The sequence below is a fragment of the Scleropages formosus genome, chromosome 20 (genome assembly GCF_900964775.1).
Source record: "Scleropages formosus chromosome 20, fSclFor1.1, whole genome shotgun sequence".
NCBI lineage: Eukaryota > Metazoa > Chordata > Actinopteri > Osteoglossiformes > Osteoglossidae > Scleropages > Scleropages formosus.
Genome location: NC_041825.1, coordinates 19,048,509 through 19,072,910, shown reverse-complemented (window position 1 = coordinate 19,072,910; position 24,402 = coordinate 19,048,509). Strand labels below are relative to the sequence as shown.

The 24,402-nt window shown below is 44.2% G+C and overlaps 1 protein-coding gene across 2 annotated transcripts in view; it reads left to right on the top strand.

The window, feature by feature from the left end:
* The first annotated feature begins 1,188 nt into the window (after nucleotides 1–1,188).
* The window catches only part of LOC108940049 (cytoplasmic phosphatidylinositol transfer protein 1-like), a 72,980-nt gene continuing 49,766 nt past the window's right edge, over nucleotides 1,189–24,402 (top strand). The window contains exon 1 of one of the 2 annotated variants that reach the window (XM_018761860.2): nucleotides 1,189–2,127. In XM_018761860.2, the coding sequence (XP_018617376.1) occupies nucleotides 2,080–2,127 (48 nt within the window). In that variant the 5' untranslated portion in view covers nucleotides 1,189–2,079. The remainder of the gene's footprint in view (nucleotides 2,128–24,402) is intronic. The other variant, XM_018761861.2, reaches the window with a different exon arrangement.

The window sequence follows — 24,402 nt, the reverse complement described above, 5'->3', positions numbered from 1 at the left end:
CTGGCGACCCATGCAGAGTGTATCCCCGTCAGCTTTGCGGGATAGGCTCCGGACCCTCTCGACCCTGATCGGGATAAGCGATTAATGAAAATGGATCGCTTTTCTTGAAATTTTTACGACAACCTTTCGTTTACTGCTGTGGGAAATTTTGCAGGATCCCACGTTAAAGTTCTAATATTTAAGTAGTTAACTGGTATTAGTTTGGCAGTATTAAGTAGTTATTAAAAAAACATTAAGTACACTCAAAATCTATGTGACCTATGCCATCATTTGTCTATAAATGCACATATACAGTTAGATTACTGAATTTACTCACGCACACATACACACATATTTTCAGAACCGCTTGTCCCTTACGGGGTCACGGGGAACCGGAGCCTACCCGGTAACACAGGGCGTAAGGCCGGAGGGGGAAGGGGACACACCCAGGACGGGACGCCAGTCCGCCGCAAGGCACCCCAAGCGGGACTTGAACCCCAGACCCACCGGAGAGCAGGACTGCGGTCCAACCCACTGCGCCACCGCACTCCCGAATTTACTCACGTTCACTTCATATTTCATGTCCATAATAAAAACATAACTGCTTTGTGTTCCAATTTTCGACTTCTACTTAGTCCAAGCTGTTAATATTGATTTTATTATGAATATTTTGTCAATACAGTAAATACCTTGTGCGTCTTGCCTTGATTATAGAATAAATGCCACCCGAAATGGGTTTATACGTTTACATTTATTCATTTGGCAGACGCTTTTGTCTAAAGCGACGTACATCTCGCAAAAAAATACGAGTGCATCGCCGCATGTACAATATCAAAAAAGTTACATAATGGCACAAAAAAAGTGCTCTCCGTCTCATTTCACCTTAGGCTCAGATTTTTTTGAGTCACTTTGTGTTAGACGAGGCTAAAAGATAAAAAATATGAAAAGACATTACAAGAAATTTGAAGATAGATTTGGTTTGTGGTGCGTGTATGTATATAATTAGTACTGTAGTATAGTATATACGGCGTAACACGAAGTTCTTCCCACAGAAACAACACACACAGCTGCCTGGTGTGTAAAGACAGGGAACAAAAAGGCCAGTGAAGAAGCAGGAAACATCACGTGCATAGGCTATGTTATATAGTATGTACTGCATATTTTTCTGACGGGTGACGAACTTTTCTTTTCCCCGTAGCAGCTACACACCGCACCGACTGACTCTCTTCACGGGAATGCGTGTGAGGGCGAACGTGGCACGCGCCGCCACCAGCGTGAACCGACACGTGCAGATCATGTTATCGACGCGCGGGCGCCGGACCGCCGCGAGCGCGCCGTGCCCGTGAGCGCGAGTCGAGTCAGCGCCGTTACTCCGCTGAGAAAGTGGGAGCGCGGCTCTCCGCGGACGTTTTCCACGGCCGTCCCGCCGCGCTGCCCAGACAACGAAACGAAAAAGCCTCTCAGACGCCGGCCCGCGCGAGCTGGAGCTGTGCCTCCGTTCGCCGCTGGCGGCCAAGTGAAGTGGTGAGGCGGCTGCTGACCGCGAGCACAGGGGTAGAGCAGCGCGGCGACAGCGGGAGGAGGAGGAGGAGGAGGAAGAGGAGGAGGTGGAGAGCGCGGCTCCGCTTCGGGGACACAGATGAGCCGCTGCCCCGGACCGGGTTCGACTGTTGAACGAACTGGCCTGCGCACAGCACCTCTGCCGTCTCACTCCGTCCGTGCGAGGAGCAGGAACACGCGTCTCGGCGCGTCTGGCGGAGCGGAGCGGAGCACCCTATGATCTGCCTGGGACTAGACTAGTAGTTTCCCGTTTTTTTACGTTACTCGCTGCGCTCCGGTGTTACTCCTCGCTCTTCCGTCCGGTTTCCACGGGAAACCATGTCCACGGTAAACTTGGCCCAGGACAGCTGAGCTGTGCTTGAGGACGTACGTTCATCGCGGAGGGGCCAGATGTTGGAGTTGAACTAGACTGCGTGGGACATCGCAACTCCCGCGTTCGCACTGAGACACACACAGCCAGTGGCACCGCGCGCGCGCGCGCACACACACACACACACACAGCGGGACAGCTCACTGTATCTCTGATCAGAGGAGTGTATCATGCTGTTGAAGGAGTACAGGATATGTATGCCACTCACGGTGGAGGAGGTAAGTCATTATTAATAATACTGAATCGTACCGCAAAATAATGTAGCATGTTACTACTGCTAATAATAACAATAGTAGTGTTAGTAGTGGCAGTACAACTACGAAGTGAAGTGTATCGGTATTATTCTACCGTATTCGTTTTACCATGGTGTGGTGGGCTGCAGTGCTTGTGCTTCTCTTCTGCTCGCTCGCTGCATTTCTTCAGACAGCGGACTGTGTGTGTATTTACGTTACGTGTAATGGACTCGAGTAAGTAAGGCGCGAATCAAAGTGGACGGTGTTTTCATGGCGTGTTATTCGTCCCCGCAGTACATTATTCAATAAATTTATTGGGCGAGTGTTTGGACTTGGAGTCGCTCTGCTCCGGAACAGACGAGGGGGAAAGAGACTGTGTGTGTGTGTGTGTGTGTGTGTGAAGTGCTGCTCTCCGTGCCCTGACTAAGTTGCGGAAGGCTCGCGCGCGCGCGCGCTCGTGCGTCTCCCTCTCTGTCTCTCTCCGTTTCTCTGTCTCTGCGCGTGTGCGCGCGCCTGTGTGGAGTATGGGGCACATGTCACTGTCAGCGCCGCGTTTCTCCTTTTCTCGCCGTCCTTCTTCTTCGCCACACTTTGGCTCTGCTCTCCGAGTTGTTGCGGTTTCGTCGTCGCGTCTTCTTTCTTTGCGTTCGTTCCCCACTTCGCGACGAGACGAGATGTGATTCTTTGTTTGTCGTCGGCGGAATCAACGACAACGGCGCCTTTAGTTTTCAACGAGCAGCTGAGCCACCAACAGACAGTCGAGCCCAACTCTGCCCGCTGTACGGCGGCGGACCGGCAGAGCGGTCCTCCCCTTGTCCCCCGCTGCCTGTCATCGCATCGCTCTCGGCTCGCTCCACGTCAGTGGCGTCCGCTGACCTCTAGGTGGCGCTGTCGTCATTGAGTCCCTGCTCAGCGCGGCATGTTGTCGCTGCGTGGACGTCCCGTTCATTTACACGTGTTGAAGGTTCGAGCCCTGAGAGGTTCAGTGCGCTTTCAGTGCCTGTGTGAAATTGGGTAAAAAGAAGTGATATATTATTATATAGCGATGAGAACAGCTGTTGAACCGCAGGGTGTGAAGGTGAGAAGCGTTGGATGATGATGTGGTCACACCAGGGCCCGAGTTCCACACAAGTTGGACCCACAGCCGCGCAGCTGGGGCAGCCAGGGCGTAAATTATGGCACCAAATCTGTACTACTGCAGAACACCAGAATGTGCTGACAGCACAGTGTCCAAAGGCTGGAAAAGGTACAGCGGAGAGAATCATTCCGCTGCTGCATTTGACCTTCGCTGTAATGCTGTAACAACAACAACAATGATAAGAATAACATCTGTAATACTGAGATGCAGTGAAGCGGTCTATGTTGCACAGCATCGAGAGCACGGGATGCTGTAACGGTGAGGGGTTGTCACTTCGACATTTGCAGATTGCTTGCTTGGATCCCACTCCTGCTCTTGTACCCTTGATCAGAGTGTTTATCCTTGAATTGATACAGTAGGAATAACACACTATATCAGTAAGTAACTCATTGTAAAGTTGATTCTCTACCGCTGGAAGAAACCTTGGACAAATAAATGATAATGATATGGAGCATCACAATCAGTCCCTGTCGTTCCCCAGGCGTGGTGTGCTTTGTTTTTTAACACTTTTTGATAATGGGACAAGAACAGCAGTTTAATGGAACAGGAATTTAATTCGTTTCTGTTTTCCGCATTTTGATTTGCCCTGACACACAGTATATTCTGTGTTTAGTTTAGTTTTTCCTTTTCTAACATCAGATTCTGCAGTGGCGCTGACAGAAGACTGTTGCAAAGAGCATATGGACAAAACCGAGTTGCTTACTTTACCTACTTCGCAGTGCAATGATTTGATAATGAGAAAGATCTAAGATTGTATGCAATACAGTACTGAACATTACAGTGTAAATAGTAGTTTTGGTCCTCAGCCATTGTTTTACTTGTGAAATTGAATGCTTCATTATGTTTTGTGGAACCATCCAGATTGTGAAGCATTCAGCTCCAAATGCCAAATAATGCTAGCCTTGATCAACCCTTCTGTATAATTGGTTTGCATCTGATAATGATTCATTATGCATATCGTTTACATGCTTTTAAATGTCCGTGACTTTGTTTTAGTATTTCTGCCAACTTTATTGTGGCCATTTTGGTAATAGCCCTTATCCACAGCCGAATGCCAGGCAACTTTTTAGGCCATCAGAGCGTCTCTGCCGCTTTGGCAATGACCCGCTTTTAGCCGCGTGGCTTGGCAGTGGGCCAAAGCCCATTTTCAGTCGTTGCTTCATGACATCAAGGTCTGCGAAAGAGCCCGAAGAGTATGAAGTCTGAGTGGTTTCAGTACTGACAAGTAACAGTAAACAGGTTATGTGTAAAGTTCATAAACTCACCGAACATCTCTAATCATTGCTACGGTGTGCTAAATGTGTTTTTGGATAGCAACACCGCAATGCATTGCCGCAGAAGCACACAGCAAAATCATTCCCGTCAGAATATACAGTATGTCTGAGTAGGTTTTCATTTTACACCGAGTGCAATGAACTGCCATGGAGCTGAGCGTAGACTCTTGCCTTCAAGCTCATCAGTGACAGCAAGACATGTTTACTTAGTAGCTTACTTAGCTTAGTCTATTTATTAAATCACAAATTTGGCCTTACTGCAAGAGACCAACAAACTTTTAAACTGTGATATGATGGCAAATGTACGTATGAAGAATATCTGAGCAGGAAGTTGTTTGGTACCTGTCACCCTTGCAGTTTTCGTTTCATAGCATTTTTACAATGTGAGTGTGCCCTGGGCTCACTACTTCCTGCCTTTATGGCCGTGCTTTTCTGTAGTCGTGAGAGCATTTCCACTTTGCTACACAGAGCCTCCATGGTGATGATCTGCAGCTCAGAATAGCTAGCGCATGAGAGGGGTCTGTCTGTCCTGGCAGCGCACTTTAAACTGGGAGTGGATCTGCGCATGGCATGGGAACGTCATTCGGGCTTTCCTGGCAAGGAGAGAGGCTTGGTTGCGTGGACCGTTCTGTGGGGGACATGTCTTCGGAGCAGAGCCTTACCCTCAGAAAGCTGTGCAGGAATGACCACGTGCTGCCTTCCTGTCGGGGAGACGAGCATTCCAGCTGTAGATGTAGCGGTCAAGTCAGGTGCTCGAGGAGCAAATGAGGTCACCACCTCTGCTGTGTTATGTCCTGCCATCCTGCCCTCCTGTCATATGCAGCCACGTGGAAACTGTGTGACAGAAGGCAAGGCCTACATGATCACGTGGAAATAATGGACATGCTTTACTTAAACCACTCAGTTACAGCTGGGGTAGCGGTTGATGTAATGTTTAATGTCATCACCTTCCAGTGGAAGGACCTGGGGTGAAATGGGGTTAAAAATGTTTTTATCAAGCTCTCCTGATACTCGCTAAGAGAGAGCTGAATACCGCGCAGCAACTGCGCTGCCCTCGGAGTGACAGTAGACATCCATAGGGCAATTTTGATGACTAACTGACGTTCTTTTTTTTCCTCATTTTTATTTTCCACACTTTTCATCACTGTTTCCCTCGCTGAGCTGTTTTTTTTTTTTTTACCAGGGTGCCTGAAATCAGTGCATCATCCACATTTCACCGGGTCTAAACTGTTCATTTTAAAACCTACCATTTGCTGAAATAATGAGGGCAAAGGCGACCAGCATTCTTACGTCAACTAATTTTCCATCCATCATGAAGCTAAATGACTATTGTAACAGATAAAAATACAGTACTATTAAATATTAAGCCCATTGTAAAAAGGGAATATTTTTTCAAAAGCCATTGTAGTGGTTCTTTGTCATATGAACCCCTGTTAAATGAGGATTAAGTGTAACTGTAAGTAGCATTGTATGTAAACCTGACATTATAAGTTGGTTGGGAGAAAGGTGTCAACTAAAATGCATTAATAATAACTTCTGTGTTCTGAATATTACAACCCCCTCAGTATAACATATGCTTTGCTTTTACCATTCGACAGTCAAATCTCACATTTATTATTATGGACAACTTCATCTGTAATCTCTCTTATAAATGCAGTCAAGCACAGGAAGTACCACTCAAACTGAACTGGCACTCAGAGTTCCATAATTTGCATTGTTTGAGTTTGCTGACTCACAGTCATGATAAGCTGATAACTCAGCCAGCCAGGGCCAGTAAGGGGTCTTGCCATCACCCGTGTGCTTGCGTCGACCCCGGTGAGGGAATCCAGAGAGACTTTGCTGTGCCGTAGCACAGAACTGGGTGGGATCTTCTATTCCTTGGGCTCTCCCAGCCTTCCCCAGAAGGTTTTTTGCATATTTAGAGACTTTTTGCAGAGAAGCAGAGCTACCGAACCTCTGACTGAGAAGTGTAAATCCTGCCATGTGAGCATGATTCACGACCCAGAGGGCACGTTGCTGTTACCAGCGTGTGTGGACTATGCAAGCCTAATGATCAGAGAGGCAGTGCGCTACCGAGTTTGTACACAGCGCATTGACAACTTAGACCCGTGTTGCTCTGTGCATTTTTGTGAACGCCTGTCTCTACAGAAATGATGACTGTAAATGCACTAAGGAAAGGAGACCAGTTCAGGAAACTGGACCTGAGGGCTCAGGACTGTGCCCCAACCTAGTTTATAGTCTTCTCTAACTTGTCTGAAAGAGCTTTCCAACAGCCAATGGCAACAAAACTGCATCCACCTTTGACGATAATCAATAACCCAGAGCAATTACAGATTAACTCCTCAGTTAAAGACACCATTTACAAACTTTCTGAAACATGAAGGAAAACTTAGAAAGTATGGATCAGCATCATGTGCAGAATAGTATATTTGGACAAGCAGTAGAGCACATTTCCACTCTTTTGAGTTGCTTTTAAATTTCTCACTGTTATTGCCAGCATTTTCTGCATGCAAGGTGCCAAGTCAAACCTGACCCATAGTGACCACTCACGTGGTTTTCAACGCAAGGCAAGGGAGGAGCAGAGGTGGGTTGCCAAGTCCTTCCTCTGCATGTTGGGGGAGGCAAACACAGGGAAAGGCACGGAGCTGCCGCGCACCCCAAGCAGGACTCAAACTCCAAACCCGCCAGACGGCAAGGCACCGGTCAACATGCCATGCCACCACACCCCCCCCAACATTTTGTACACACCACATACTTCATCTGGGTATGGGACAAACGTTTCTGAAAATGTGTGTGTGTATGTATGTGACGCAGAGGGTCTGACTGGGTCCCGCTATGTGGCGGATCTGGGGTTTGAGTCCCGCTTGGGGTGTCTTGTGGTATACTGGTATCCTGTCCAGGCTGTGTCCCTTCCCCTCTCTGCGCCCTGCGTTGCCAGGTAGGCTTCTGCTTGCTGCGACCCTGCTTGGGACAAGCAGTTGTAGACATTGCGTTGCATTGCATTGCTAATATACCTGTGTTAATAAATGTATGAATAAAAATATTTACTTTTGCAGAGATGATCAATTAAAATTGTGGAAAAACCCTGCATCTTAATGAATGGAAATTCTTCATTTTTTACTTCTCGTATTCATCTTGCTTATGAATCTTATGTTGCAAATTATTTAAAAGAATATTTACTTTATCACATCTTCAGGAAATTCTGCAAACATAAAGACTATATACTTTGTATTATGTGTGAATCAAAGGTTAATGGTGTTGTGATTATGTTTTTGTATATTGATATTTTGTGACATGCCAGGCCTGCTGGATTTGTGGGTGGACTTCCAGCAGATTTTGCATTAAAACCTCACTTTGTTATCAGTTTCCATATTACATATTACATATTCCATTACTAAATCAAACAAAAACTCGAGTCAAAATAAAGAAAGTGAAACCAATGGCTTTTTGGTACTAAGTACAACTGGCGGAAATATAATTGTACACGTACTCACTCAAACTACACATCACACAAACATTTTAACAAACCTTCTAAACTCAGAAGTCCTTTTTTTTCCCTTAAACTTCAGCTCTATACCGTTTTTAGCATAAAGGATGTGTCTCTTCATATACTCTATACTTTTAACCATTTGTCCAAAACTGTTTCTGCAGTGTCTCTTGGAAAAACTGGCCACACGTGGTTGTCATTTTCCCTTAACACACCTTCCCTAGGTGTTGCCGTCAGCGTGGGGAACAGGGCATGGACACTTTTCCATCTGCCACACAGTCCGTTGAGAGCCCTATGCTGTCCCCAATGAGTGTGACTTGTCCTTCTGCCTTGTCCATTAGCTCTTGTGTCCAACAGTAAATCCAGCAGCCAAAGGCCAGAGTCAGGTGTTTTCCATTTGCCATCACTCACAATGTAATGGAGAAGAGGATAGGAGGTGTGCACTGCTGTCCAGTCACAACTGACATGGACTGATGGACCGCTGTCTGGGAGTGTGCTACCCTACCCCTCGGTTTTTTTCGAAGTCACTCAGCAGGTGATTCATTGAGAGAAAAAGTAGTACACCGTGTGTCTTATTCCTGTCTCCTGCTGGTGTGAGAAGCAGGGTGGGGCACTGTAAAACAATATTATTCTCTCAGACCCCGGTGTGTACCTGGTATGCAGCAACCAGGACAAGCTCACCAGAGGCTTGAGGCCTCTGCTAATGGACACTCATGTAAACAGAGGTGGGGGTTGACTGGCAGAAGGGCTGTTTTTGTCGGTCTCACTGCAGATAGTTGCACTTAGAGCCAGGAAGCCCCCTTCTCTTCACAGCTACTGTGCAAACGACTGAAATTTACTATTAGGAAGTAGCCTTCGCTGGCTTTGGTTTCAGGATAAAAATGGTAGTTGCGCGCAAGAGCAAGGTGTCACACACCTATCTGGTTCTTTAAGCTGGTCAGCTGTCTCTGATCTGTCGCTGAAGTTCATCCTAAGAGAGACAATGAGCCCAGAGCACTACATGGCATCTAATGAACGCACAGATCTCGGGACACAGTCTGGAATAACGCCTTAGTTAACACATCGTCACGCTTGGCCACGTCTTTTCCTTCAGCGAGAACCGCAGTTCTGGGGCAGGGAGATGAATATTTCTGTGACTGTACCGCTAAAATTTGTTTGTCAGGCAAGAATAGAATAAGAAAAAACAATTACACGAAAGCACAGCCTCCTTTAAGGCGTGGCTTCCACTGCGGTTGAGATTTATCGTCGTGCAGTAATATAGTATCTGTCGTTTTTTTTGCTCTCCACAGTCTACATTCACATTTGAGCTTAAGTCTGTAAAGATGTGCCTTACTCTTTTACACCAAAAAATCAATCCACAAGGCCCCTGTGGTGCTATGAAGCAATGACTAAGAAAGCACCCATTATTGCTTTGCTTTTGTGCACATCGTTTGTTCACAGTGTGCGGACAATTAAATGGGTGATGCATGAATAATTCAAAAAAAGCTTTCTTCTCTTAGTAATAAACAGGGCCTTAATCTCTCTTCCCTTGTACATTGCAGACTTCAGACAGCCATTATGAGCCACATGTGTAGATTCCAAACTGACGTGTGCATTTTGCATTTTTTTCATTCAGCAAGTGACAGTGCTGAAGATAGTGAAGGCACGGCCCACCACATTTCTCTGGCCGACTAATAGTGCGTGCTTTGTAATGTTACCACGATGAGCCTTTTCTGTGTCTATGCTGGAACGTTAGAACTGTCTTCCTGAACTTTGTCAATAGCACTTTTTGTTGCTCACACAACATTGTTGTGTGATTGACTGCTTTGTGTAAAAGCAATAGCTGGAGATCCTTGATTAACTGCGCTGGATACAGGCATGGGCAGCAGGATGACAGTTTAATGCACCGTGGCTTTTTGTGCAATTAGGGGCCAGTGAGTTTGTGTCATTCTGCAAACAATTCAGCAAAGTGATTGTCATTTATAATGAGTGCCACTGGAAGAAAAGGAGTCCTTGGAAGTAAGTGCAGTGTGTGTGTGTGTGTGTGTGTGTGTGCCATCCACCTAATAGAGCAATTCTTTTCACCGTCTCTTTCTGCTTATTCTCACTCTGTGCCTCACCCAACTCCTCCAAGAGAGATGGTCTTAGATGGTCTTATGGCAAGATGCAGTTTGATGGGGAAATTTGCAACTCCCTTGAATACACCTTTTCATATACATCCACATGTAATGTACTCATGCTCTTCTGTGATAATCAGAGAAGGATCCTTTGTGTTCGCTCAAGGTGTACCTTCTGTGCACATCTTCTTTTCTGCACTCTGTTGTAGAACGCATTTGAGACCCTGCAAACATGCAAAATTTCTAATGTCCACTCTGTTGTTGTTCTTAAACAATGACTGAGCAATTTTTGTTCTTTGGAATGATGCATTCATTTTTTTTTTGGAACTATGTGAACAGAACATGTATGCTCTTAGACCGAGTTGCCATATTAATCATTGAACAGTAACATTCGACCAGGTTGAACAGTTTTTCTTCAGGCAGTCATCGTGGTAACTTTTGCCCAAATAATCAAACACGTGTTTATGTAACTTTGAACAATGTGGAGGACTTAGATGAAGCAGGTAAAGCAGAGTTGTGTGCAGGGATTAAATGAAGACTATACCCAGGAGAGTAGCAATTTATCAAATACTCTATATGGCAAGTGGTAGTCTGCAGAAAATTAAAATGTTAAGAAGGGATGGGACAAGTAAGAATGTTAAAATGGGTGATAGGGCATTGTTTTTTTTTACATGCAAGGTGTTACTGGTTGTTCTTTACAGTGAGTTATACTTTCACCAGTGCAAAACATTGATCGCGCTATCGTTTTATTCAGTGCCATTGTACCCCCATCGTAGCGAGAGTGGTTGGTGGGTGGTTGTTTATGTGCACAACAATGTGTAAATATCAGTGTGACAACAATTACCACACTGATAAATGCTTGTATCAATTAAAGGGACAGCCTTTTAAGCAGAGCTTCAGTAATCCCGCTTATACAACACACACTCAGTAATGCAAAAAATCATCACAGATGAATATGATGCATCCTACACTGCTGCCTTATTTTTCCAAGTACTCTATATGTGATTGGTGTCTGCTGGTTATGCATGGTTATGAGGTAGGAAGAAAGTAGCACATGTCAGTCATACCTCCCCATGGTCTCTCAATGCAAGAATCTGCACACGTTTTGGTGGTGTTGGAGTCGAAGGGTTAATAGCGTGTAGCTGGAATCTCACTTCCACACAGCTGTAATCCCTCAGGCTTCAACAGAAAATGTCATTTGCAGGAGTTAAATAAATAAATAAATTACACATGTTAAGGGGAGAAGAGGGTTAAAATTTAAAAAAGCAAACCCCGGCCATACTTAGGATTTTATCTCGGCTCAGTTGCAGTAATAATTGCGGATTGCGGACCGATTTGACGTAATTGTATGTAATCCTCCATAATGCTTGACGTAGATGGCGGCTGTTCTTAAAATACAATCCGCAGCATTTTTTCCTCATAAATGTTATTCCGGCACCATCTATGAAGCAAAGGCCAAGAAGTGCAGTTTGCTGTTCACATTATTTTTGCAAGACTGTTGAAGGCCCGCCCTAAATTTGTCTCCGCCTCATTATTGATGAGATACATGCAAATGTCCGGGCAGAAAAATCCAAAATACTGACAGCTGTATACGGTGTAAATATAATGACCATGAGTTTAAATGGAGGTCAAATTATAGGACAGAACGTAGCTTGGAGGCCTTATGATTCATATGTTACTAATTTGTCTCAGCTGAAGACATACAGTATGTATCCAAAGCAGAATCAGATTTTACATATTTACACTCTTTGAAGTTTTTACTTTCTACAAGTGCTGTATTTAACTTGCATATGTAAGCCTTGCAACTAATGGAACTAATTACAGTTATTAATAAAATTTTGCCAGTAATGTAGCTGATTCATGTGTGGCAAGATGTTGCCCCGAACACAACTTAAATTTAGAAGGAAATGTGTGCAATTTGCAGTTTTATCCATGCTAATGGAGGTTTCCAAAGCCAGATTACACACGGCAAAGTTCTCCAGGGACGAATGAAAAGCCCCGTGCCGGCAGTGTGGATCCCTCTCAGTACGCAGAGCTGGGCTGCATGCCTGCTGTCGCCCACTGCTTTTCTCTTTTAGCTGCTTTTCTCGTGTTTGTGTTTGTAAATGGCATCTTTCAAGTTAATGCTTCTTCTTATTCATAAGCAGGAATTTTTGTCTCTGCACTGTGTCAGTGTCCTGCCTCACATTTACATTTAGCTGGACTTCATTTACACATATTCATTCAGCTATTGTTTTTTCTCCACAGCGACTTGCACTTAAGCTACTTACAGTGATTTACCCATTTACGCAGCTGGGTAATATTTACTGGAGCAATTCGGGATAAGCGCATTGCTCAAAGGTATTACAGCAGGAGGTGGGATTCCAGCTCGAAACCTCTGAGTCCACAGGCAGCATTCGTAACCAGGTGCCCCAGGTGACGCAGTGGTTAGACTTCAACTTGCAACCCTTCAGTCACAAGTGCACTTATCTAATCACTCTGCTTTCACTACCCATTCAGTCTTTATGAATTTACTTTGCAAAATACTTCATGTGCTGCTTGTCTCATGAAAATCTCTTCAGGTTTAACATCATATCTCCAGAACAGAGTAGATTACTCAGGGTGTAATCCAGCCCCACCTGGCTGACAGGGACCTCGAGAGAGAACCCAGTTCCGAAGAAGGGAAAGATCGGCGAAAGTTGAGAAGAGAAGTCACTCTTCACCAGGCTCTAGTGGCGGCTGTTGGTAGGTGGTAATCGCTTGTTTTGCAGCAGAAGGAGCTCAGGTTTGTAACTCACATGTTTCAGTCGTGGTACTTTCAGGCACCTGAGTTCCCTGATAAGGAGGCTGTGCGCTAATCATGTGTGTTCAGACATTTATCAGCATTTTGCAGTTCTGGCTTTTGTGTAATCTAGTTTACGATGATTGGATGGAAAGAATTTGGTAGCACTGCAGCGTTCTCAGGAGCAGTGTGAATACTTGTTTTCCCTTGGCATACTGTACCTCACGACTGGAATGCCTGGAACGCATACCCCAGTGTAACAGGTCAAGAATCAGGTCATTTGCGTGTACTGGCAACGTGAATATCTCATGCTGGACTCAATGCAATCTTCCGTAGCGTGAAAGAAATTGCATTTCCTTTTCTGGAACCGATCAGCCGCAGGAGATCCGCACAAAACACTCAGACACGTAGAGACTTTCCACGACAACATCGGCTGATGGGAGAGCCCCAAACAGCTGGGTGTCTCTCTCCCGTCGGTTTGCGATGCCTCCTTTTATTTTCAAGCTCATGCATACGTCCTCATAAGGCACGGCAGCCCTTTTGAAAATTCCCTTGCATCCGACGCTAAAGTGGTCTTTACTCTGAACAATTTGTCCCCCTTTAAGAAGTGTGTCGGGACGCATCCTAAAGGTTAAACTTTCTTTGCGTTTCGTTTTCCCTATCAACATTTCTCCATTGCGTTAAGCAGACAGCATACATTTTCTGAACGTCTTAACTCTTACGTCACATTAGAACATATTAATCACTTGAAAATATTAACTGCTTGAACAATTTTTAACACCATACTAGTGACCGCACAGATGACTGTTTAACCAGAAATGATGAGGTTCCACCATAACAGCTATTAATTTTGCCTTGAATGTGGCAGGAGGGGGCCTGGTGATGCAGCGGGTTTAGCCCAGGCCTGCTCTCTGGTGGGTCTGGGGTTCGAGTCCTGCTGGGGGTGCCCTGCAACGGACTGGTGTCCCATCCAGGGCGTTTCTCCCCCCCAGCTCCATGCCCTGCGTTGCTGGGCTACGTTCCTGATCGCCACGACCCCACTCGGGACAAGCGGTTTCAATCGCCGTGTGTGTGAGTGAATGAAGCAGTCCTCAAATTTGGATACTCTGCTGGCAGTGGCTGGCTGTGGGTCTCACTCTATGGTATGATTACTGTCCATGAAATTGCATCTGAAAAACCTTCAATCCAAATATTATTTTTAATAACCTGAATTTTTTTTTTTTTTTTTTTTTTTTTTTTTTTTTTTAACCTAATCGCAATTGAGGAACACACACCCAGTCTGTGTGAGCTGGCTTTCATAAGCCATCTGCTGTGTGTGCCTGGTAAATCAGCAACTAATTTGCAAGCAATTGAAGTAATGATTTTTTCCCCACGCAGTCACTTTCTCCTGATTGTGTCCTCATGTGTGCACTGCAGTTGTCCAACATCTGTATTGTGCCCCACCGTGCTGTTACAGCCCCAGCTTTCTATAGAGGTCCACATCTGGCAGGGGTGGTGAGTCAAAGATGCTTCCACCGGTTAAAGATTACCTTTAGCCTTACATGCCCAATGTCAGGTTTACAGAGCGTATCAGTATGCACATCTCTCCCTAAAAATTCCTGTAATGCCTGTGGGATTGCTGACTGCACTAAATCCCCATTATTCAAGAATGCCATATAGGGCAAGTTGATGGATAGCAGTCTAAAGGCAGGGTGCAGAAAATAAATCACAAAAATGCCATTTCACAAGTCCATTGTCAGCTTATTTAGCATGTCAGGTGAGCGACCCTAGTGACGTTCATGATTTGGGATTAGATCCATCCACCATGGTCTATTAGAGATATGTACCCATTTTAGGTATAGCAGCTCAGCAATGAGGGGTCAGTATATTCCATTGACTACTCTTCTTTAACATACAAAGAGGGCTTATTCCTGATTCTGTTATCCAGAGCTGACCACACTTGTCCCAGGTCTCCGTCTAAATCTGTTCTGACAGGCCTGCACTTCTTCTGTACTTCTTCTTTAGCGTTACTATTCAGAACTGAAGTGTCACTAAAGCCTGGCGCTATTTGTTTGGATACTTTCCAGAAATATGCATTTTATGAAAGTTTATTCAAATTATTTGTGAACTGCAGTAATTAGGGAAAATTCCCTATAGTATTGTTTTACTATCTCAGTTTTTCTGCTCATGGCTTGAGGTTTATACATCACGCTGAGGTTTATACATTGCACCTTCATTTTACAGCATATATGTGCAAAATAAAATATAGAGGAAGTGATGAAAAAAGAGAAGACAAAGCTTACATATAGTCACTGTTTTTGCTAATTCGCTCATGTCTGACAACAGCTATGAGGGTTGAATGGCAGTTGTTTATTCTATAGTTAGTAGTACACCTTATCCTGAAAGACTTCCCCTTTTATTGGGCTACATTGTTTACTAAATAAATGTGACTTTGTTGTAGAAGTGTACAACAACTGTCTTATAACAGTGGGAGAGAACATTAGTGAGGCTTGACAGTCTGGTAAAAGATGCAGTGATGCACTGAAAACTGGATTATTTGCATATCCATCTATGATCCTGGCATTTAATCAAGGTGCATGTACTACCACCCCTTCAGTCCAGCCCATACAGTATCACTAACTTTACCTTTTTTCACTGTATAAAACTTCAGCTTCAATATGCGGAAAACTTTGTTTCAATAATGAACTTCACCGACAAACCACTGGCTGAAGATCCTTCCTGCAGAAGTGCTTGTCTGTTTGCCTTTGGCTGGACATTGGGACCATTCTCGTTCTCATCGCACAGGCTTCTTGCACAGACCAGTGAGGCAGAAACATTCACCCAAGGGCGAGGTCATTGATGTGGTTGGTCACCCAACAAACACTGAACATACTTTTTTATTATAATACTTTAAAGGCATTATGCAAATAGATACGGGTACCCACTCAACAGTGAAGAGAACAAAATTTCATGCAAAATATAATATATCCTTGACAGTATTAAATTGATAACATTGTTACATTTCAAGCAAAGGTCTTTTCAAGTAGAGTAGGAATAAATGGCTGTAATGGGTGGCTTTCTAAAGCATAAATATGCATCTGCACTAGTGCCTAAATGGTTTGTCCAGCCTATGATAAAAGGAGTACGTTTTGTGCATTTTGTGTGCGCGTTTGGATGTAGTTTTGCTGCATTTATTAAACACCCCCTTTCTTTCCAGGTTCCTTTTTAACCCCAATAATGAAAGCCTGTGGCCTTTCTGGCAGGCTAGTATAAGCTGTGAAAAACCAGAGTCTCTCTAGCAGAAAGAATACACAAGGATTGTTGATGCAAGTGGCAGGACCCCAGGAATGGACACTTTGAACCTTTTAACCACAAGGACCAAAAAGAACAGCTTTTGTGCTGAGCTGTTTGAAGAGCTGGGTGTTTATCGAGGGGGGTAACATATTTACTTTTCACAGTGCACCAATTAGTGTTACTACTCGTTATTATTGGTATTCCCTGGACAATCCTTTGAAATGTAAAAAAAGAATGTTTGGGATCATCGTAGTAAGACCAGGCAGCTTTCTACCAGTCTAGGTTTTCTCTCAGTTAATCCCAATGTATTTCAGAAAGTACCAGATGAACAGTCATTGAGCCATGAATCCCCAATGGCTAATGGTAGCTTTTTCTCTAATATTAAAAGGGTCATGCTCAACTTGACTGTTTGTTCAGTACTGAACGTGAACATTGTTGTTGTTCATGAATTATTCAGGGAGGGCCACGCGGAGTAAGTGCATCAGTTAAACGCTGAAAGGAGGAGCAGTTGTCTGTATGCAAAACAAGTGTGCACATTACCATTCATTTTTTGCAGAAAGCAGGCTGAGGTGGCACGTAGGGGGTGACAAGGTGATTCCATGCACGTTACTTGTTTAGAACATTAGGTTGTTGTCTTCAGCAGGTATACATGCAGTGCTTGTATACTTCCACCTTGGGTTAGCTTGTCTCTAAGAGGGCTGCACAGTTACTTACAGAGAAACTGGAACCATCACTCAGAGCGTCTACTTTGCATTCCAAGTCTTCCCTGCTGTCCTCGCCTCTTCAACAACCCATGACCTGATAGACCCGTCCGGCCGTGGGATCTCAGGTCTGAATGGCCAAGATGAGCAGTAAGCACCACAGAGCTGTGTCAAGACAAAGCATGTCCTTAATAGGCAGGGGGTTTTGTGAGCAGCCATTGTATGGTGGACACTCAGTGCTCATCTAGGAAGAGCCTCTCCAGATCATTAGAGCCACACTCCTAGCCCCCAACACAGAGCAGCAATTGTTTCCTGACCCTGGTGGCTCTGTGCCCAGTTCACTTCCCCATTGCTTCACTGGCTGGTTCTCAGGATTGGAGACTCAGACACAAACCCAGCCTAAGCTTGCTGTTGTGCAAGTTGTCTTCTCAGAAACCGACCACGTGGAAGCGTAACGGTAATTGACTTCCTCCAAAGCCTACACCACGGTTCTTCTCATGCTTTAACCTTGAAAAACCTCCAGAGGGGCAATATGTTCTCTTGCTGCCAAGTTTAACTAAGCAAATATTTGTTCCATATGTAATTATTCTTCTTTAAGTATTGTGGCCAGTGTTTCTGTGATTAGATTATCACTTGCTATTTCATTAAGGTCACCTCTGTCACTGAAGACTTCTCACTTGTCAATAAGGATCAATAGTCATGCTATTTTTTTTATTGACTTAGTGGTTCTCTAACTGGAGCAAGACAACATCCAAATTGGAGTTAAAAAACAAAGCCCCTGAGTGTAAGTGCACATCACAACACCACGATGGGCCACATGGCCCGGAGGGTCTGACTGATGCTTTCAAGAGTTGTGGCCATTGACTTGCCCCACAAAGACAACGTCAGCTTAAAAGAAGAAGGTATTTTCTCTTGTTGATTCTCCCAGCTGAGGAACAAAAGACACTGAAATAAACAAACCGAACACAGTTTAGTGCTTTAACAGCAAGCAGAGGAGATTTCTGTTAGCCAACGGAGGTGCTGAGAATGAGGGTGTTACTGATTGAGACTTATAGGTTGTGGTCAGTAATACACATTTGGTATTCCGTATCAGTGTAAACACTTCTTTCCTATACTTGCCCCGAAAACAAACTGCTTGTGTGTGTTACTCTCTTAAACGTCTCACTTGTTTACCTCAGTTACAAATAAAGTAAATAGTTCCAACCAAACTAAATATTAGCATGCCCAAGTGCTTTTGAAATTTAAGTGAGACCATCACACACATCATCTGAAACCACTTGTCCCATACGGGGTCACAGGGAGCCAGAGCCTAACCTGGCAACACAGGACACAAGGCTGGAGGGGGAGGGGACACACCCAGGATGGGACACCAGTCCATCACAAGGCACCCCAAGTGGGACTCAAACCCCAGACCCACCAGAGAGCAGGACCTAGTCAAACCCACTGTGCCACCACACCCTCCTGAATGAGACCCTCTAAAAATAAAATATATTTATTCATGGGTCTTCAAAACAGAGCAGTTGGGGTTCAACAAACGCCATCTGTTTGACAGAGATACCTTGTTTGCTTTTCATTCCACCCTCAGTATGTTGGCAGCCATTGGGCTGAGATTTATAGCATGTGAACTGATGCAAGAAACTCTTATCATAAATTTCTTCTCCCTCTTCCACGTGTCTGTGCTTTTGTACTTCACCTTGGCCAGAGGTAGCCAGCTTAGCATTATTTGAGTGTGCAGCAATTTATTTTCTGCATGAAAAGCTTGCAGTATTGACTAAATGATATGTGGATGGTGACACGCAAGGCCTCTTCTTTCCTCAGTCCCTTAGTGCTAGTTGTAGCAAGACATTAAAGGTGGCTGTTCTGTTCTTGTAAATACTCAACAAACAGTTATTTGTTCAAAACAGTGGGGGGGGTGGATTAGGTCTGGAGAAGCATCAGAACTAATGCCCCATGCCACCAAACTTCTGTATGTTATAAGGGAGCGAGTCACTCACTGGGAGACTCTGCCAGACAGAAAGATCAGTTCAAACAGCATCAGCACAACTCCAAATAAACATTTTACAGACTGCAGAAGAACCTAGTGCTGAGCTGGAGTTTGGCTCTTTTCAAGACTGGAGTACACGTCCTGTAAGTATACAGAAAAATATGTCTCTTCCGAGGAGTCTACCTCACCGAAAATGAAATACTAATAACTAGTCATTACAGTGGGTTGTCGAGAATTATGTTGCTAATAACATAAATCGATTATTATTATTATTATTATTATTATTATTATTACTATTAGTATTGTTGTTGTTGTTGATGAAGAAAAATGACATTTTTAAATGTTTGGGTATGAAATTTTTTGAAAATATCTACCAGATTTTTCCTTATTCATGTTTGCATTTATCCACTTAATTTGTTGAACAAACTACCAGTGCCCCACTGTTCCCATTCAAATGTTTTCTGATTCTGGGAATTAATGTAAATGAATAAATGGCCACCACAGCCCCATCTGCATCCCAGCATGGTCTGCTCCATTACCTTCCCATATTGCTGACTCAGCAGTCAGCTGAGCTATAGGGGAAATGAGTGCGGAAGCCAGTGGTGAAATTACCGCCTTAAGCTCCATCGATCCCAAAACTGTGCTGCATGTTTGAATTCATTAAGGAAAACAATCACGTTTCAGTCTTCATGGATCTTTATGGGTCAGATGGTGAGCCAACATATGCAAGGGATCGTGGCTGCTGGATTTCATCGCTGCCTAACATAGAAAAGAATGGGTTTCATTTTCTGGCTAACATAGAAAAGAATGTTAACAATAAGCATTTTCTTGGAGAGTAGCATTTCCTCTGGGTACAGATGTATTCAGGCAGAAAATTTATATCAAAATTACACTGAATATAGGTGTAAATTATGCCTGTTCAATTTCAGCTGTACTTTGAATGCCCAGTGAAAGGGCTGTCAGCATGATAAACACACACACACACACTTTCAGAACCGCTTGTCCCATACAGGGTCACGGGGAACCGGAGCCTACCCGGTAACACAGGGCGTAAGGCCGGAGGGAGAGGGGACACACCCAGGACGGGACGCCAGTCCGTCGCAAGGCACCCCAAGCAGGACTCGAACCCCAGACCCACCGGAGAGCAGGACTGTGGTTCAACCCACTGCGCCACCGCACCCCCGCATGATAAACAATTTCCTGTTTTATAACAGAAGTTGATGACCTTTTGGAATGGCTGACATGAAATGCAGTTATATGAGACTCCTTGGAAAAAAGAAAGTAGAGGAGACTAAAAGGAAAAAAGCCTGAAAACGGAAAGAAGCATCTAAAAGAAGGTGTTTCTTTTTGGCAGGACTAGAAGGAACTACATTTGGTTTTCCTAATAAAAATGTAAAGTCTTGCTTTATTTCTTCCTGTAGGACCACCAGATACCTTAGTTTAAGGACTTTGTTCTCTTACATCTGCTCAGAAGAACTTTGATGTGTGAAGAAATAGAATGACTGTTCAGCACACACTTGAATTTAAAGCATTACTGCTATCTGGCTGGCTGCTAATAGAAGAATATGCAGATGTGAGCACTGTTCCATCAAAACGACCCATTATTATAGCAAAAACATGGATTGCAGGCCAGTTAATGAAGAGTCTCCTAAGCTTCGTAGAAAATGATAGTAGTAGGTTAAGTAGCGGGAGAGAAGAAGTGACATGAGAGGGAAATGTCTTCAGTGAAACAGTGTTTGACTGATGTAAATGTCAGTTCTTCCAGACTGTAATTTACCCTTTGTTTTAATTGGTTGATGCAGGAAACTCAAATAATACAGAAGGCAAATGCCTTTAATAGTCTTTCTTTTCTGTGACATAGAAGGGTCATCAAGTGTGAGGAATTGAGGTGAAGAATAAGTGAAGAATAAGTGGCCATTAAGTGTTTTTGCTGCGGTCAATGACCCCTCCATGGTGATAGCGAAGATCACAGCTGTGCTAGTAATGACCACGGTGACCTTAGAGTTCCTCCAGTAAGATATCTGTCTTTTCTAATCATCGTTACCAGAAAATAGGCACACGATAAAGACTTAATAATAAAGTACACTGCAGCTCACAGCACAGACCCCTGTCTGGAATGCAGAGTAATAGGTCAAAATGTGATCCCTTGCGTCACATGGGAATTGTTGCACTTCTCAAATCTATTCCACGTGACGCTCCCGATTCCTTCATCGATGATTGCGGCTACCTTTTTAAAAAAAAAACAGCCAGTGATATGTGTAATGATAAATGTTTGCTTGAATTATTTTATTATATACTTAACTTAGCTGATGCTTTTCTCTGAAGCAACTTGAAGGGTGGGATTTTATTTGCCTATTTATACAGCTGGGTTTTTTTTTTTTTACTGAACCTATTCAGCATAAGTATCTTCATTTAAGGTACTGCAGTCAGAGCAGTGATTTGAACCTTGGTCCTTTGGACACCACTTGCTGTCTCCATTGAAACTTGCTAAGTGTAAAATGTTATAATGAACTCATACAGCTTCCTCATCCAACAGCTTATCCTGAGACAGGGACGCTTCTTAGTCCTGCACATTCACTTTAGCTGCAGGGGTAGGAACCCGGCCTCCTCCGTCTGATGCGACAGCTTGCAGCCCAGCCTTTTACCTGCAGTGACTTTTGCTTTTCTAATTTAGCACTGCAACGCCCAAGTAAAGACAGATGTGCTCTCTTGTTAAAGGGGGTTAAAGCCCACGCTAAAGTGAAGGGATGGGAAGAGTCACTCGGCTTAAATTAAAGTCACGCAGCTGCACGTCTGACTTATGGTCCCTCTCTGCAAAGCCTCATGTAGTCATCAAGAGGACCTATCAGGAGAATACAATCCGACTTTCCGCTAGACACAGGCGCCATTGTTTCGGTCACCAGCACGGACAAGAACAGGTTTCTTTTCCAGCAAAAAGGAGGCTACTGCAATAATTGTTATTGCTCATCATTTCCACTGTGTATAAATTCCCCACAACAAAACCCACCACAGCTCGCAGTGGGAGATCTGAGTTTCCCTGGCAGTAGTTAGAGCAGTGCTTGAGCACCTGAAGGTTGTTGGTTCGATTCTGGACAGAGCTCAGCAGTAGTAACCTGAAAAATTCCTGTAAAATAGGTCGATGGATAAATTGTTATTTGAAAAAAATGCATACCAAAAGAAAAATATCATTAAGGTTAGTAATTGCTACCCCCAAAAACAATTATTAGCATTGTATGAACAAAATGAAAAAATAAATTGTCGTGCACGTGTAGCGTCCGGACAAGAGTCCGACACGGGTGCGTGTTGCTGTTACGTCCAAACGCAGACAAAAAGTCAAATGACCGCACTTGCAGAGCGTATTTATAAGCGCACAGTGCAAACTGTAAAGTACCGTGTAGGGGTGAAACAACGAACGTAGGACAAGGAGATACACAGTGTATTTTCACAGAGGTGAAAAGTAAAGCACGGATCTGTGAGTAGGACTTGAACACGGAGGTGAAATACCGGACTGGAACACTGGACTGACAGGAGCACCAAAGGCAGGAGTCGGACAGGACAGGCGCTCGAGACTGGAACATAAACACCTGTGGAACAAGACTTAGGAAGCGGGTAACTCAACCTCTCCAAGAGAGCACGGTGAAACACCGATTAAGAATCCGCAATCTATCCTCGGCCGCTTGCTCCTTTTATGTCTCGCTAACCGCCGGATTATGAATAGGTTCGTGGCCCTGGGCTAGTAGCATTGAGTGGCGCCTCCTCTGGCCAGTAGGGGTATCGTCCCTGTGGTCGTGACAGTATGTTTCTGATGCAGTGGCAATTTAAAAGTAGAATTTCTGCAAAATTATAGAAAAGAATGGTAGAATTGACAAAGATTTTCCTGGTGAAATCTCTGCATTGTAGCTGTAATAATTCAGTTTTCCAGAATTTACATAAAATTGTACTTGAAAATGAAAAATGGAAGATGAAAATGTGTAATATAGGTTATTTGCTGTAATTTTCTGTATATTTATCTCAGTGTCAGGTTAAGATGTCATTTTTATCATTGATGCTTGACGGTTTTGTTATGGCGGCTGATACTGTTGAGCTCTGCCTGCGAGACATTTTAAACTCGCTGACGGATATCGTCTGACAACGAAAGAAGCCGCTCTCGTGCCACCCGTGAAACAGACTAAGACGCGTGAGCAGATTTGTTCAGCTTCCAGATGCATTTGATAACATGCTGCCAGTTGCCTCATTTGGCAAGGAAAACACAAAGTGGGCAGTCATTACATTTACCACATTTAATGTTTTAGCTCTGTCTTGTTAAATTCCAGAAGAACAATTAAAGCGTTTTATCCCATGAAATGAAATTCCTTTTTCCATAAATCCGAAATGCAGTAATTGCAGGAAAAAGCATGTCATCTTACAGTTAGAGCATCCATAATAAATATCATCTGTGTTAGAACATAATATTTTCTGCGCCAGAAAACACATTCCGTGTATTGTTTTTAGTCTTTCCCGGAAAATATATGCAGTATTATTTAACTAGAAAAGCAGTGAAAAATTTTAGTAACAAAAACACAACCATTAGGTTCAGGTTCACTGGATGATTGTATTCTTGGAAGAAACGACTTCGACTCGTGCAGATCTTTCTTTTTTCACTCTGGGGTCACCTAGCAACAAAGAAGCCTCCGTGATTATGTTCTCCGCCGAAGGAACGAGCGTTACAGGACTAACCTAATGTTCACATTCCCTTTTACCTCAGGGTCAGATTTGGCAGTGACCTGTGATGCTCTTGACTTAGCTTCTCTTTGCTGGCTCAGGCGTTCTGCTCTCTTTTATGGAGCTGCACAGCAACTGATACTGTGCCAGCCAGACATTAGCTGCTGTTATTTATTGCGCCCACTTACGGGGTGGGATGTTTAGGTTTCGGGGGTGTTCCCGGTGTTGATGTCTAAAGAGCGTCCCGGCTCCAGCGATGTCATAGCAACAGAGGAATGTTCTTCTGCTCAGCTGCGGAATTGATGATGCTCCGAGGGCTTCTGAGAGTCTTCTTGAACGTCATTGTACTCCACTTTGCAGATGTCAGCTGTGCCCCCACACCGCTCCTTCCTCCCTGAACCCTTTTCCAAAGCATCACCCCCTGTTTGAGAAAGTCGCGTTCGGTTTATTTCAGTCGGAGGTTCCGGTCTTTCCGTTCCAGGCAGACGCGCCCAGGCCCCGGTGTAAGCACGCAGCTGCGGGACCTTGCGCGGCCAGTCAGGGGTGTGAAGCTCTGTGGGATAATGCCATGTGTTTGAAGTGCCCTCTGTTATCCCTGTGATTCCTGGTTCCATTGCCTCCAGCCCAGACGTAACGCCGTCAAACAGCAGCAGCATCTAGAGTCTCCCATTCTGTTACGTTGCAGCACAAACATGTCAACCCAGCTCGAGCAAATTCAGCACGCTGTTTCAAAATAATTGCCTACGTTACCAATAGTTCTTTAACGTCAACGTCGTCGGCGACATGCTTTATTTATTTTCACGGATGTATGGCTCAGCTTTATCTGCCGTGACGTCCACTCGGTG